Raw genomic sequence first — 17,142 nt, 5'->3', positions numbered from 1 at the left:
CAAAAAGTTCTAATACTAATGGATGAAGCAGGCATCAGAAGGGACATGGGAGGCTTTGTATTATCTAGACTGAGACCACCAGCTAACAGGAAGAGAAAGAGGATATGGAGCAAATGCATCACAGCAAGGAAGTAGAAAGTTAAAGCCCCATTCACACAGGCCTAGAGACTGTTGACCTCCCAGAGAACCTCTGTGCATTCCCAAACACTGACCATGTAGTCAATGAAAACTTTAATTTTAGCACCTTACACATCTTCTGTGTTTCTAGTAGTTTCATGCAAAATGTCTACAACATATTACATTAAACTATTAATGCGATCTTGATAATAGCTCATAGAGACATGGCATTCCCCACATAGTGTCTGGCGTCCTCTATGATAATGTTTACCCCATTAATTATATTAATTGCTTACTGTATGTTGTTGGCAACCTGCTATGTAAAGAAGTCCAATGCAAACAGCCCCTTTTGAACAAAACATATTATTCTAACTACAGCAGAAATGATTTTAAAATTATTAGTACCATATGTGTCCATGCTTTTTTTATCCACATGCTCTCTTGTATAGAAAATCTAAAAGCGTGCTATAAAATATCTATAAACACATCATTGTGTTCTCATGAGCTGCATGGTCTTCACTGCAAATGACATTAGGTAAAACAATCAATACCTACAATTTATTGATTTCTCATTGCAGCTCATTAAAGAGTCCTTTGTGCCACTGGGTTTATTAATAACATCTCATTCCTGTGAGTTCTTAACAACAGGACTACAGAGCTTATCCAAATCTGGATCAAAAATTTTGATTTTCATGTTAACTTTAACCTATTTGTTACAATCACATTGTATCTCATTCTAGTTTTGACATTCCATTTGGATCCTGCATGGTCTATTTTAATAGGTTTACTTTGATTTTTGTGATTCTGATTTTTATAAGTGCCATACAACTAAACGGTTCATTGTTATTAAGTGAGTACTTTATTTAATATCTTTTTTAGACCTATTTTAGGAGACCTCTTACATGCACATCATCTTGAATTTCATTCTACCGCTTATCTCAGGCACATTAAATCTCAAGTACAAGCTACCTCATTGAAGTGTACAGTGCCGGACGTGCTTGTCTTTTTCGCACGTTAGACGGGGTGACGTAGGTGACAGACTGCTTTGACAGTAATTAGATGTTTGATAGTTGTGACAGGGTGACCAGAGGCAAAAGTGGCAAACAACCAGCTATTTCATCAGCTCTTCTAGAATGACTTTGACAAGTGCTTTGTTATTTTTTTGGTTTATTTTTTTTTATTATTATTTAATATCAACAATGCAGTTTAACTACTACTACTTCCAATACGGACAGTTTACAGCTATTGCTAATTTCCAACCCTTGACCTCAGTTGGACTCTTACATCCACAGTTCACAGGCAGAATTTTACAGCGTAAGTATGTGTTGGTTTACAGCCATCTCAGCTCTTGAGATGGCTGTAAACCAACACATACTTATGTATAATACTATCCTCCTGGTCTAAACAGTGTTAGTGATCAACACATCTGCTACTCACAAGGTGCAGCGTCTTCCTTGTGCCATAGAGAAGTCGGACAATATGGCAGCACATTAGAGTCTCCCAGCTTAAAATAGTCGTGCTCATGCTCACTCTCTGGACAAAAATCACCTTAAAATTTTCCAGTTAACAATGAGGTTGTGTTTGCTTCGATGGACTGAATGTTTACACTAAGTTGCCTTCCTGGAAAACCATCACTTGGAAACATTAATGTTTTCCTTTCTGATTAACAGAACAGAATTGCTGAAAGCTTTCTTTGTCTCATCTACATGCTGAGAACAGTGAAGCCTTGTACCCAAGACGCTAAAAGCATTTCCAGTGAATCAGCTGGTCATCACAACTGTATCGTTTGACCTGGAAAATCATGGAAAAAATGCCAAAGAATCCCCCAAAAACAAATAAATAAATAACAAAAAAACCAACAAAAGTGCATGAAACAACTAACATCTGCCTCCCTGAGGTATTATGTCAGGGGTTATTATTAGTGAGGCTAAGTGGTTGGAAATTGGCACATATTGATAGGTTTCGCTAGGAAGTGCAGCGACCCAGAAGTGTGAAAGGCTTAGCCTCCTCTGGCAAGAATGTAACCATACTGAGTCTCAACAGAGAAGAAAAGGGGGTATAGACGAGGATGGGCTACAGTTGGCAGCATGAGGTAAACACTGAGAGGCTTTTATCTGAGCATTTTCTCTTTACACAAGGATGAGCAGGAAACATGTATGACACTTTGTAAAAGGTCTGCTGCTTTTCTAAAACCCCAATCTGTCTCTCTCTAATTCTCAAAGCACCCAATGGGATGCAGCAGAGAGCTGGGGTGTGTCATTTCCTCACTTCCTCTGAAAGCAGCTTTAGATGTGGGGCTCACGTTGTGCCTCCAGCAATGGGTATCGGACATGCAGTTATTAATGTGCATAAGAGGAAAACAAAATTTGGAAAAGACACAGAAATCTGTCACGTGTAATGTCTTGACTTGACCGCGCCGGCCACATGAACAGCAGCACATGGACACCCTCATGCACGCATCACACACCAGCTTGATCGATGTGTTTTGCCATAAGAGAGCTGTGTGTGATGGGAAACTTGCAGGGGAGGTTGGGTCAGTGCGTTGCTTGCTTGCTTTCTGCCCTTCTGGGTATTCTCATCTTCTATCCAGCACTGACAGCAGCAGAAGCCTGCATTTGGATTTGGGGGGGGGGGTTCACTATTATACGCTGTGCAGCTTCACTGCCGCAGAACAAAGGGGCTTTCTGGAGAAAACGGTAAAGTAATGTTCTGTTAATTTAGTAAGTTTTGCATGAGTAGTATGGAGCAAACTGCTCTGAAGTTTATTTAAAGAAATTATTACTGTTATTACAGGGAGATTCCTTTCAACTCTTATTTAGGATTTAAATAAATACTTATGAGCAGTAATTGAATTAGGACAGATGCATACCCTGTCAGCAAGGAGCAATACGTGAAGCAGACAATGCAAGTTCAGCAGTGACATTGATTAGATGTGCATGCAATTTATGTGACTTGAGCCTTTCATATGAAACAATGCTTTGATGCCTAATGTGGGGAAGTAAGCGGTCATTTTAAGTTCCTTTGACGCACAAAGGCTTTGCTGAGAGGATAGCAAGAGATCAACGTGTTGATTTTGTACAGTGAATGTCTATGTGTACTCCACCCACTCTGTGGCATGTCTATGTGTACTCCACCCACTCTGTGGCATGTCTGTGTGTATGATCATGGTTAATAGCACAAAAGAAAATTTAGCTCCATCATTTCAAAAACATAAACACATTTAGTGGATTTTAACAGGTGTGCAAAAACAACATTGCAAAGACAATTTATGCAATATCAATAAGACTCACCACAGCTGTGACTGATTAAATATCGTGCCATCACTTAACTTAATTTTCAATGAGTCAGACTCATTGTTCTTGTTCTTAAACAATCAAATTATGAATGCAGTAAAGTGTCAGATTTACCGGTAACTAACTTCTTCTTATTCTGAAGATGCAGTTAATATTACATGGTATTAACTCCATTACATTAACAAAACATAACCCTATTTAATCAGAAATTCCTGGACTTCATCTATGCCATCTGTGTAATAAACATTTCTTATTTACAGAAAAAAACTATAATTTGACATTTAAACAAAATGCTGTTATGCTTCCATAAACCTCAGCTCCCAAAGAGACATCAATTTTGAAATATGTGTCTTGAGAATGACCGGATTTATGAAAGCTCTGGACTGTATGGAAGAGTTTTGTGGTGCATATATATTAACAGACATGAGTTCTTATTCCACCGCATAGGGAAGCGTGTGCGTCCCAACACTGAGGAGACACTGAGCTAATGGTCAATTTCTCCTGTCATTAAATCTTAAATCAAAGAAATTGAGAAATTTAAAGAGGGTTAAAAAGTCTCAGAATGTACAAAGAAAACAAAATCAGAGCAACCTGAACAAAATAAAGCGAGATGCCAGATCTAAATTTTTAGTGTCTGATTTCTTACCCCACCCAATGATGTCAACCTCAGATCCTTCTATAAACTTGTATACATCTGCTCTGTAACCCTGAGAAAGAAAAGCTCCCCTCACTATTTTTTTTGTTTGCTTTTAGCGGCATTGTTGGTAATACACATGGCCCCATGATATATCCATAAGATTAAAAGTGTACAGACATGCTCTCTAAAGTAGTTTTCAAATGTGCATTCAGTTCTGAGCTTTTCTATAGATTAACCAACAAAGATGCATGCGGGAAAGGACATCTCCAAAGCAGCTAGATTATAGAGTTTTTAATCTAGATACTTCCTAGTGCACTGGTTTTACCCAGTGTCACAACACAACGGTGTCCTCTCCTAAACCAAACAGTTTTCAGTGGGAATGCAGCTGGTGCCCACTACTCCCTACTGCGTGCTAAATGTAAGAAACGACAGCTATGAACAGGAAGTGTGAAAACATTTAAAGCTACCCCAAAATCAGTGTAGCTTTAAGCTATATGCTAACACCTGCTGTTTACAAAATCAACTTGTACATACACTGATGTTCAGCAATTATTGCAGGGATCTTTACCTTACAATATAAAGTGTCTAGAGGCCACTGTTGTTGTGATTTGGTGCTTTATAAATAAAACTGAACTAGACTGAAAAACTGAATTTACCATCACAGTTTACTGCAGTGTTTTTAAAATGAGGGATCTAATTTTAAAAGAAATTAAAAAAGGATTCAAGTTGACTATTATTTTTTAATAGACATAAAACAGTCACTCGAAATCATTCAGGACCATTATAGCCAGAAGAATTATAGTATGTGGAAAACCAAGAGCAGCAGCATATAACAAAGCAGGCAGATGACAGATGTCGTGTTGACTAAATAAGACTCGACACGAAAGGAAGAGCAGGGTCTGAGGTGAGTCACAAAGCTGGCTGGAGATGTGCAATAGTTTTGAGCAGCCTAAACAGCATGTGAGATGGACGTGGGCTGGCATTGGGATCAGCTGACATGAAGAACTGAGGCTGAGGATGATTTCATGGCCTGCCTGATCAAACTCTAAGCTCAATTTGTGAAAGTATGTGGACAATTTAAATGTTGACATTAACCTAAATTAATATGTATATAAAATATCAAAACAATCCTCCAATTGATACAAAAGAATATCACAATATAACCTCAAGACCTTTAGGGAACAGGAAAAAAACAGTTCTCACCAAACCTGACATGATTAATCCTATGATGATGCTTAGATGGCACATTACTGAAGAGAAATCCACAAAAATCAAATGCAGTGAACAGAAACAGTAACTAAGTAAAGTGTTACAGTTGCAGTCTTGCAGTCTGTTTTCAGCCTCACATGCAGTATTATAGTTGTTGATCATAATATTTTTTGCTGGGGAGTTAAGCAGCTCAAAGCTGAATATTGTGTGTGTGTCTGAAAGAAACCGTTGTGCACAAAGATCCACTGATGCTGATGTCTGTGTGGTTGAAGTCACAGAAATGGACGTGGAGCGTGGCTTCTATCAGCTGGTGGAGGTCCAGGACCACGTTCACTACATCTTTGCTTTCGTTGTTTCTGTGATTGGAACAGTGGGCGTTACCGGGAACGCCTTGGTCATGTATGCCTTTTACTGGTAAGCCACCCTACACATGGAAATGATCATGGGAACAAATATGCTTATCTTTTAGAGCTGCATCTTTGCGGACCTGAAAATAAGTTTGGAATATTTTAATATTTGATACATTTTTTTGTGTTCTATAAAATATGTGTCTTATTTACTTTTTACACGGCACCCTGAGTGTTTTTAAATTGTGGTTACACAAAAAATGTGATGGACGGATGAATTTTCTGCTATTCATTTGGATTTGATGATGCTCATAACATTTCAAATAATTTCAGTGAGCCATTTGAGGTGGCTCTATTCTGAGCCCTGGCTGACTGACCAAGCTCCTCATCCTGTCTGTAAGGGAGAGCCCAGGCAGAGGAAGGTCATTTCTGTCAATTACATATATCAGGGTGGGATCGTAGATCAACTGGTATATTTAAGTCTTTGCTTTCAGATTTCTCTTTACCACAGCTGCCCAGTACATCATTCGCATTACTGCAGATGTAGACTGTACCAATCTGTTAGAATTCAGTTCTATTCAATTCACTTCTATTTATGTAGTCTCAATTTCCAACAACAGTCACATCAAGGTGCTTAATATTGTAAGGCAAAGACCCTAAAATAATATAGACAAACCCCAACAATGATGGGAATCCCCCAGCAGCCTAAATCTATTGCAGCATAACTAAGGGAGGATTCAGTATCACCTGATCCAGCCCTAACTATAAGCTTTGTCAAAAAGGAAAGTTTGAAGCCTAATCTTAAAAGTAATGTGGGAGCTGGTTCAACAGAAGATGGGCCGGAAAACTGAAGGCGCTTCCTGCGATTCTACTTTTAAATATGCTCATTGCACCAGAACCCTACAGACCCTCCTGGAGGCGGTGGATCCACAGGAGGACAAGGCCACAGTGTGCAAATTTTCTCAAGCGTCTTCAATCTCCAGTTCTAGCATCCCTATTTTGAAGTTCGCTCAGGCCAGATACTGAGCCTGAAGTACCCTCTGATACGTCCATCTTTATGTGTGTGTGTGAGCATTAAAAAATATATCTGTGGATGCAGGTTGCAGTGAAAAAAAGACATCGAGATTAAAATGTTGTTAGATGAGTTATGAGTTAGCCAGTATAACAAATATCTGGGCAGCACAGTGGCACTTTAGTAACCTTAAAGCAAGTTCTAGATTTGAACCCGTCCAAAGACATGCTTATCAGGTTTTGATTTTGTGATTACTGTGCAGCTACAGCTATCATTTAAGCACTAGATAACATGTAGCATATAGTCCATTACAATTGTTGTATTTTACTTGAAATAAAGAAGCTGTGGAGAAGTTTTTTAATGTATAAATTCTACTTACTTATAGTTAAAAATCACAAAAATCATGTGGAAAACCTCTGAAGTATATACAAGTGGTTGAAATTCTAATGACAAAAGCGAAAATAATATTTTCCATTGAAGAAAAGTTTGTTTTTGTTTGCATATTCTTAGTTTTATAAAGTCAAACTTCTGAATCAGGCAAAATTGTAACTGGTGCATCTCTAGTTATGACAGATAAAATAAAATATAATTACATCCTATTAACATGTAATGTAGTAAACAATAGAATTTATTAATAATAATAATAATAATAATAATAATAATGCAAGTGACTTTTAACAAATACTTACATGTGTTACACATGTAACAGATGTGTTACATCTGTTTTTCTGAGTGAAACTAACCCACAATCAACACAAGCATTTCTCTTTCTTGTACAATTTTACAGACTGCAGATATTCAGGGCAGTGAAGAGGTAAACAATTTATTCATGCATTAAGATGCAAAGTACAGATACTCCAAGCACATGTCTTCACATTAGCCCGTAGGCATTCAATACGAAGAAATAGCTCAGCGCTAGACCTCCAGATTGAAATCAATGCATGAATTCAATAATTTAGTCAGCTACTATATTATTCATGTACAGTCAATGCTGTGATGCCACCTTGACTAAACAAAGAGGGTGGACAATAAGAATACTGGCGTTTGAGGTAATCTAACCAGCTACTACAGTAGCACCATTGTTTTCTTTGTATTTCTATAGTTTAACTAATATGATCATCTTATTGTCCCTCAAATTCGTACAACATCATTTTAATGCTTGGGGATCATCATTGCAACTGACCAATCATATTATTTTGATGTCATCACTTTGCAATTAAGTGATGTAAAAGAAAAGAAAGAAAGGCTGCGAATGAATTAGTCAGACACATAATGGGACTTCCGGGCAATGTTTAATTTGAATTTTTAGACTTAATTGACATATTCTTCTTCTATTCTTTTCATTTAAAAATATTTTTGGGTTTGATTAAAGTTGACCTCTTTGGTACATTCATGGTGTGTTTGAGGAGAAATGTTGCCTGGACAAGCTTTACTTTGGAGAGATTTCTGGGAAGTTAAATGTAATGTGTGTAAAATGCACATACAGTAATGCACAATTGCAGTCCAGTTATTTTCCTGACCTTGCTGACCTCAATATAAAGAGACACTTATGTTGACACTGTATTATTGTTCTCTATATATAATCTTTTGGATTTGTTGTTTAGAGGTTTCCCTATACATTGGATTTCCATTAAAAGGTCATTCACAACTGGCTGTCTGACCTCTGGAGATGAAATTCCAGCTTTGATTGATCTTTATTGCTAACAGGAGAAAATCTGTGTCAATATATCTGGTAACTGATTGATTTAGTCCTTAGGCAAGGCAAGGCAAGGCAAGTTTATTTATATAGCACAATTCAACAACAAGGTGATTCAAAGTGCTTTACAGAGACGTTAAAAACAAAAACAAATAAAAGGCTGTAACAAGGTAGTCATTAAAAAAATCAATTGTTATTGAAGCTGTGCTAGCATTTCATCTAAAATGTATTTGACACTGTTATTTGGTGTTATTATTACTTTGTAATTCCTTTGTTGAGTGGGACTATAACATACAAACTATTGGATGAACACCGAATTGACCATGTCTACAAACAACTCCAGAGCAAACTAAAGCTCTCATGATGAACACACAATGAGCACTGTGGTGGAGTAATAATGTCCCTGCCAGTCATGTTACAATGAAGAGCAGTGTGACAGTAAAACTGGTTTGTGGGATACTAATCGCTTTTAATGTGTTTCAGCAACAAGAAGCTGCGGACGCCCCCCAACTTCTTCATCATTAACCTGGCAGTCAGTGACTTCCTCATGGCAATTACACAATCACCCATCTTCTTTGTCAACTCCCTTTACAAGGGTTGGATTTTTGGTGAAACAGGTATTTTTCCTACATCCAAGGTTTTGCATATCAGAGCATAATACAAATAATTATATCAGGTCTTAGAATGAGATAAATAGAATCTGACAACAAAATGTAAGCCGACATGAAGAAGCAGTGTGTGAAAGGCTATGATATCCCCGTGACTCAGTAGCTCATGCAAACAACAATAACTTAAAGTAGTAGTTTTCAGTATCAGTGTTTTTCTGTATATCTTTCTGGAGGAATTTTGGCCCACTCTTCTTTACAATGTTGCTTTAGTTCACTGAGGTTTCTGGGCATTTGTTTATGTGCAGCTCTCTTAAGGTCCCACCACAGCATTTCAGGCAGACTGAGGTCTGGGCTTTGACTGGGTCATGGCAACTCCTTGATTCTTTTTTAGGCGTGCTGCTGTACATTTAATCATTTGCTGATGTGCTCGGGATCATTGTCGGCATGACACAATTTCTGCCAAGCTTTAGCTTCATACTTGACTCTAGAACACTTTGGTTAACAGAGGAGTTCATGGTTGACTCAGTGAGTGCAAGGTTCCCAGGTCCTGTGGCTGCAAAACAAGCCCAAATCATCACTTCTCCACCACCACAGCTGGTATGAGGATAATGCTAATTTGCTGTGTTTAGCTTTTACTGATCATTGTGACCAAACACTTTGGTCTTGTCTCTCCAAAGGACATTGTTCCACAAGTCTTGCGGTTTGTTCAGATTCAACAGGGGAAGAAACACAGACTCGAAACCAGGAGGCTTGTACTGGCAATCCTTTCGAATAAGTCTTGCTTGTTCAGTCTTTTTCTAATTGTACTGTCATGAACTTTAACATTTAATGTTCTAACTGAGGCCTGCATAGTTAGAAATGTAGTTCATGAGATATTTGCAAATTCTGCAAGCATTGCAAGGCCTAACCTTGGGGCAATATCGAGTTATGGGAAGATTGTGGGAAACCTGAATGCTGCAGACCAGCAAATTATCACAAACTTGTGGTTTTATAGAGGTGCTCACATTTGCTGATGAACAGCTAATCAAGTTCATGTGATTAACAGTGTCTGGCTGATACGCTCCCTTTTAGTTCATATCGAAGCAACAAGGATGTGCTTAGTATTTCACACACTGCATTTTCTGTTTCAGTTCTGCATTTTGGCTTAGTTTCTTATTAAATAAATGATCTGCTTGCAGCTTATCTGAGGTTGTATCTACCTAATGATAAGGACCAGATTGTATTTATTATGTCCTGATATGTAAAACCTTAGAGTTAACACAGGATGTGCTTTTCATTTTACCATGACTGTATAAATAATTTACATTTAATATTAAATATCTTTATCCTTTACACATATATCTGTTGTTCATATTGTAATCATATTGAAATCTCTTATTGAGCTACATACCATAACTTAATTTTAACTGCTGTAACGAAGACATTTCCTTACCAATGGATAAATAAAGTATGCACTTTCTTACTTTATATAGCACCTTTTTTTAGTTAGAATCTGTTGATGGTGGAAAAATGTTTAGTGGAGATGTGTTCACCAGTCTAACAGAGAACAAAAATAAATAAATGTGTACTTTTTTCCTTTCCCCCCTGCAGGATGTAAAATATATGCCTTCTGTGGTGCTTTATTTGGAATCACCTCAATGATAAACCTTCTGGCCATCTCTATAGACCGCTATGTTGTTATCACCAAACCTCTGCAGGCATTACAATGGACCTCCGCGAGACGCACTTACCTCATTATTGCCCTCGTGTGGCTATATTCATTAGCCTGGAGCCTCGCACCACTCTTAGGATGGAGTAAGTGACTTAATTTTTCCCTCCTTACCAATTTTTAAGTAAGCGTCCACCTTATCGTACTTTTTTTTTCTCTAAAGGTTCATATATACCAGAAGGTCTGATGACCTCGTGCACATGGGACTATGTGACCTCCACTCCAGCCAATAAAAGTTACACTTTGATGTTGTGCTGCTTCGTATTCTTCATCCCTCTTGGCATTATATCCTACTGTTACCTCTGCATGTTCCTAGCAATTCGCCAAGCAAGCAGGTACATCTAAATAAATAGATTTATAATATTCAATATTATAAATATTACTTTTTTTTGAATATGCATAATTTAATATTGTTTTTAGGAAGTCATTTTAATACATGTTTGCTGGAAGTCCTATTCTGGCCACTTGCATGTAAGCCAGTAAAAAAAAGGGGGAAAAAAAATACCTTTTCCAATAAACAGTACTCACCTTTATGGCGAGTACTGCAAGAAGTGATGAAAGTAGGGTTTTTGGCTACAACCCAGGGACCAAGCATCAGTTTTTAGTGGACTAAACTCAAGTTTTTAAGTCTGAGGTCATCAGGGCAGGATCTCAATGTTTCTGTCTACATTTGCAGGATTGTACATAGTCAATTTGTCCTATAGGACAATTAGTGCAGTTCTACTGCAAGCTCGTGAGACATCTAACTAATAACCTTTCCCTTTGACTGCCTGGGCTGTAAAGCATTCCAGCACATGCCTGCTTCAGCATAATTTAAAAGGAGTTTTGTGGCCATCAACATAATTCAGATCATAGGGTCGGTACACACTGTAAATGCTCACATGCACCTGGTCAGTTTGGGACTTCAGTTTAAACTAAGTGTATGCATGTGCAATGATGTTTAAAAAGGTGGTAAATGTCAAAGTGAGATCCCAGTTTCCCAGTAGATCGCTGTATGTGCTGCTTTTAAAGATCCCCTGACTCACTCCTCTGGCCTTCATTTCACCCTCTAAAGTCTTATAATATGTTACTGACCACAAAATTCTTTGTCTTCTTATAGAGATGTGGAGCAGTTGGGCAATCAAGTGAGGAAGTCAACACTGATCCAACAGCACTCCATCAAAACTGAATGGAAGCTAGCCAAGATTGCTTTTGTGGTCATCATAGTGTTTGTGCTTTCTTGGTCCCCCTATGCATGTGTCACCCTCATAGCATGGGCTGGGTAAATATGATACGTTAGCACTTAATGCTAGGATATGTAAAAATAGCTTGGTAGACCCTGGTTTGCAGGGAGTTGCAGGTAGTAGAACACCCTTACTTAAAGCATTTCAAGCTACAGTATAAGTATGATCATCTCTTATCATGTTTCATCTCTGTCCATCAGATATGGAGGCATTCTCAGCCCTTATTCCAAAGCCGTCCCAGCTGTTATAGCCAAGTCATCAGCCATATACAATCCTGTAATCTATGCCATAATTCACTCAAAATACAGGTAACTGCGATCATCTAATTAACTGACAAACTAATTCTGAAACGTAATGGCACAATTTGTTAAAAGATCATGTTTTTTTTCAACAGGATCACCCTTGCAGAAAAAGTACCCTGCTTGCACTTCCTAGCCCATGCTCGCAGGAAAGACTGCATATCAGTATCGCTTAGCGAATCCTCCTTAAGGGACTCCGTGCTGAGTAGACAGTCATCAGACTCCACATCCAAGCTGCACATAGTGTCCTCCATTACAACAACTGACACGGTGAGTACTGGATGCTGCACTAGTCTTTGAAAGTGAGAAAAATCCTGAGCATGTTAACTGTTTATAGCAGTATACAATTACCGTCCCATTCATATAAAGTGGGTTTAGTTAGATATGTCAGTAGTTGTAGTAGTTTTACCACAAGAGCAGTTGCATGTTGTAAATATGCAAATGTAAATTCTTACCTTGATATACATACGTGTCTTGTAGCATGTTTGGAATGATGTGGAGCTGAATCCTATTGATCAGAGTCATACTTTGGGATCCAGCTATTCCCTTGGAACTCTGAGGGATAGAGAGTGTCAGTCATTGACTAAACACACAAAAAGAAAGAAAAGCCGAAGCCAGGAACAGCTAAGGTAGGCCCTAATCATTTGAACTGTTGATTTCCAATTCATATTACTGGCAAGTCAAACGCTTTGAAGATAAAACATGTCTTTTTCCCACAAAACACTTACATTTATATTTCATTTTAATTCTCAGAGCAAGGTTCAGTGAACAGTTGTGATCACGATCTATTGACTGAGTCAGTTAAAAGACTTCTATTGCATATTGGAAGGAAGAGGAATACGGACAATCTGGAATCAGCCAAAGAAATGTAAAGATGGGTATGATAAGAGTTTAGACAAGAAGAAAAAAAAAGCACAAAAAATAGAGAAGGAAAATGATGATGATGATGAAGTCCTCATCCAGCCACACTTTGGATAAATGTTGAGCAAGAAAAATCCAGTGTAATCTTCACACTCAATTTCAAAGACTAATGTTTGGAGGAAGGCTGTTTTGAGAAAAATAAATGGAGTTACACAAAGCAGACAGAGAGAACTGTGAATTGACTTATGGTTCAGCAACACTAGCGTAAAAATAGGATGTCAACCTTCTTGCAACTAACTTGCTAAACTCAACAGTTACCCAGTAACTGCAAAGCAAAGAAACAATTGCAAGTAGTTACAGCCACTAACTAGTCAACCAGAGGTTGAGTGCTTAACAGTCTTAACCTCTGGGCAACCAGTTTTGACCACAAGGCAATTACACGGGTCACATTGTAGGAGGAACCTGTCTCCAAACAACTGTGATCTGACTTGAATTGACTGCAATCGCCAAGGTTTGCAAATAACTGCCGTGTCATTTATAAATGCAAACAGATCGCCAACGTGCTGCAATCAAGTCTGTGCTGATGAGCACAACTTGTAACAGTGGACACCAACTAAACTGGGTGCCAAATGGTTGTATTCTGGCTATTTTCCAATAACAAAGTTGCAGAGCACCAAAGACATTTTGCAGTTAAATTACAGTCACAATTGTGCAACCATGTTCAGTTAATTAATGTGCGAAGATTTCTTTCAAAAACAGTAGCTTGTTAAATGTTAAAGAGATGCACCAATCCAGCGCTTGGATCAGATATTTGTCCGATCATGATTCAAAAAGCTGGAGCAGAAATAAGTGGCATGATTCAATTGATTTGACTTGATTTGATTCAGTGTTGCACTGCCATAACCATGCCACTACTCAATAGCAGGCCAGAGGTTGCTAGCGGTTGCAGCAACATGTTTTCTTTGTATGTTTGCACTATTTCTTGACAAAATGTGGTCAAGTGAAATACCACAATTGTAGGTCTTTGACATCGTTGCTTTCCCTGTTGGCGTCTCTCTGTCTCTTGCTTTCACATTATATTCAATGTAACACTCGTTGGGCAATTTCATTGCAGGCTTTCATTGTAGTCACTTAATATTATCTCAGTCTCTTGCCAGCTCCACTCCACAACTGACACACAAGTGCACAGTTAGAGCAAGAAAATGAGAACCTTGTGCAACTCTGAATAATAGCAGCATATAACAATGCCTCTCACTAAGCTAAAATAAGACAAGACCATATATGTAAAAACAAACAAACAAACAAACAAAACAAAAAAACGTACTTTGTTTCCCATTGCCATTTAATAAGCTGTTAATATATGCATTACAGTACATTTAGAGCCAGGATATATCATTTTAATAAAAAATGTAATAATATTTCTCAATCTCTTTCTCAGAGTGAGGAATACAGCTTGCCAATTTAACATCAGCATCAGATATTTGGTATATTTGGCATCAGTAGATATCCAAAGCCACTGTGCTGGTATTGTATTCAAACTGGGAAAACGCTGGATAGGTGCATAGTTAAGGATGTTCTTTGTCTGCGTGTGCGTGTGTGTGTTTGTGTCCGAGGACTTGTTTATTATCATCTTGTTGTAAGGACGCTGAGGATTGTCTCTTTTTAAAACAGCACTGAATGAGGAAGCTAATTGTATCCATTTGTTTACATTATAACTAAGGCTACATGTATTTATATGCCTCAGTAAAATATGATCACTGCTGTATTTCATGTAAAAGTCTGTTCTATATTGTATTATTTAGAAGGTTAAATATATTTGTTTATAATGAGTGTTGCTCATCGTTGAACTGATTTGATTGCATTAAAGACACTGAATAACAAGAATACATTTTGTATTTGTTGACACGTGCTCTAAGTTTTTGTGATCCCGCAGATTAGGATTTTTACAACCTAAGACTGGGAAGACAGTGACACGGTTAGTCTGCAACTCAACATTTATCTGAAACAGAAAGCATTCTGATCCAACTTGGATCACAGTCAGATCAAAATGTTCTTGTACCGCTTTTATTCACTGGAAGTATTTTGGGAACTATTTTTATTATGAAGCATTGTGCAAGTCAAAGTATGTGAATTTATGTGCAAAAGACACAACAAATACACCGTTTTGTCAGTACATGTTCTCAGGCATAGAACTGTCACAATCACTGACATGCATCGAGTCTTTGTTCACATACTTATGTGTGTATTTGCTGCCATAAATAAAGGTTTCCATATGGTCTTTTGCAAATGATTTTCAGTATCTTTATTTTAATCTAAAGCAAAAATACATCCAAAATAAATCAGTTCTACTATTTTACTTTTAAGCGATTTATTACTGAATTTATTACTTTGCATATAACAGTCGACACTTTTGCATATAATGCATGAGAGCGAGAGGAAGCAGACATTCAGAGCAGGTAGAAAGGTAATTACTTTTAACAGTTTTCTGCTGCCTCCAGCTGAAAAAAGTAACAACTCCCTGTTTCATTCAATTACAATTAAATCATACTAAGATATAGCACTAGACCTTTTAATCCTCCCAGATATGGCTGATGTGAAGAAATGTAACAGTTAGCGCCCCGGTGTTCAAAAAATTCACACTGCCACAAAAATGACTGATTAAAAAAAACACTGGATAAAGGTATCACCTGCCCTTTCACCAGGATGCTGGGAAATAAAGGCTACGGCCTACATTTAGTACATTACTGGACTACTGTCTCAAACTTATCTCCCTAACAGGTGTGTGTCAGTAAATAAATGACTGGTTTTGTAATTACTGCATTTTATGTGTGATTTTTTTTTCCTGTGATGTCATCAGCTGTGTGTTACCCTTAAAATCCAAGCATGACATGACATGCAGTTTCACAGGATGTGAAGATTAAAGCTTTGCCTCTAGAAATGGTAACACAGATGTGTATCTAACCAAATATTATAGTATAAAAATAAAATACTGCAATCTAAATCATATTGTAATCTGTTTCATGCTTATCAAAAGTAAGATTAAGACAATAGGTAATTTTTATTTGTGCTAAAAACGTGAGACACATACAAAGATAGACATGCATACTGTAGGCTTGTGAAACAGTAATCGGATCATTGTGGATAACAAAATAAAATACTGGCACACTTCTGTCCTGTCTGAAACTTTAGCTCTGGCTATACTGATACTAACTGCTTAAGGGCCTTTAAGTAACAAACAAGTATAGGTCGAGGCAAATCCCTTCTGCTTTCATTTTCAAATGACATTGCACCCTCTGAAATAAATTTCTACCCTGAGGGCATAAATCACGTGGTATCTTCAGTCAAAGTCCACAGTGCCTGTGGATGTGAAGCATTTTTCTGACCACTAGAGGGCACACTAACACTAAAACCTAAATCACTGCCACATTAAAGCAGCCACATGATAACAAAAATCAAATTTATAAATGTAAGTGTAAAAAATGAGAAAAGGCTTTATTGGTTATACAATCCAAATCAATGCAAAAGGAGGCCTTAAACTCACACAAAGGAATTTGTGTGGGCTTCCTCTGTGAATATTTTACATGTATTTTACATGTATTTTGAATTTTAAACATTAATGCAGTTATTTTTTTTAAAATTCCCACCACAAATGCAAAGCAGGGAACACTGATGTCTCCGCTGATAATTCAAAATGTATTACAGCATGTCTGACCTGCACACTGGTACGCCACACGTTAGTGGAAAACATGATGACATCGCTCAGTGATGCAACAGGGGAAGTCAGTGCCCTGTCAGATGCTTAAATATTTCTTTCATAAGATCATGCAAAAGTATCAGCCTCATACCTTCCAGTAACCACTGACAATCAGCTACTGCTGAATGACTAACTTTCCTTGGCTCAAAAATGCCAGTGAGACTATTTTAACGTCTTCATTTTTGCTGCAGGCCTAAATCTACTTCTGTGCGACACTGCAAAGTTTGGCATTAATCCAGTACCAAGTAAATACAGGGGCACTATTGCTGATACCAATACTGATACAGATAGTTTTAACTTACAAAGGCAGTTTATAGGGGAGCTTGTCATGACTTGTTACATGAATCACTGTTCATTTGAACACATTTTAATGATCAC

At 37.7% G+C, this 17,142-nt stretch overlaps 1 protein-coding gene across 1 annotated transcript; it reads left to right on the top strand.

Moving 5' to 3' along the window:
* Nucleotides 1–2,796: 2,796 nt before the first annotated feature.
* opn4xa (opsin 4xa) lies at nucleotides 2,797–15,255 on the top strand. Its single transcript, XM_063480654.1, has 10 exons — nucleotides 2,797–2,813; nucleotides 5,535–5,670; nucleotides 8,795–8,928; nucleotides 10,510–10,713; nucleotides 10,791–10,962; nucleotides 11,727–11,888; nucleotides 12,051–12,158; nucleotides 12,245–12,419; nucleotides 12,630–12,778; nucleotides 12,903–15,255. The coding sequence occupies exons 2-10, from the start codon at nucleotides 5,537–5,539 to the stop codon at nucleotides 12,925–12,927; spliced, it is 1,263 nt and encodes a 420-aa protein (XP_063336724.1). The 5' UTR covers nucleotides 2,797–2,813; nucleotides 5,535–5,536; the 3' UTR covers nucleotides 12,928–15,255.
* The last annotated feature ends 1,887 nt before the right edge of the window (nucleotides 15,256–17,142 follow it).

This window comes from Pelmatolapia mariae, linkage group LG7 (assembly GCF_036321145.2).
Source record: "Pelmatolapia mariae isolate MD_Pm_ZW linkage group LG7, Pm_UMD_F_2, whole genome shotgun sequence".
Taxonomy (NCBI): Eukaryota; Metazoa; Chordata; class Actinopteri; order Cichliformes; family Cichlidae; genus Pelmatolapia; species Pelmatolapia mariae.
This window is presented reverse-complemented; position numbering and strand designations above follow the sequence as displayed.

Coding starts and splice junctions, on each gene's coding strand:
- opn4xa (XM_063480654.1), top strand. CDS start 5,537: ATGGACGTGGAGCGTGGCTTCTATCAGCTGGTGGAGGTCCAGGACCAC. Junction 10,714..10,790: donor CGCACCACTCTTAGGATGGA/GTAAGTGACTTA, acceptor TTTTCTCTAAAG/GTTCATATATACCAGAAGGT. Junction 12,420..12,629: donor CCATTACAACAACTGACACG/GTGAGTACTGGA, acceptor CGTGTCTTGTAG/CATGTTTGGAATGATGTGGA.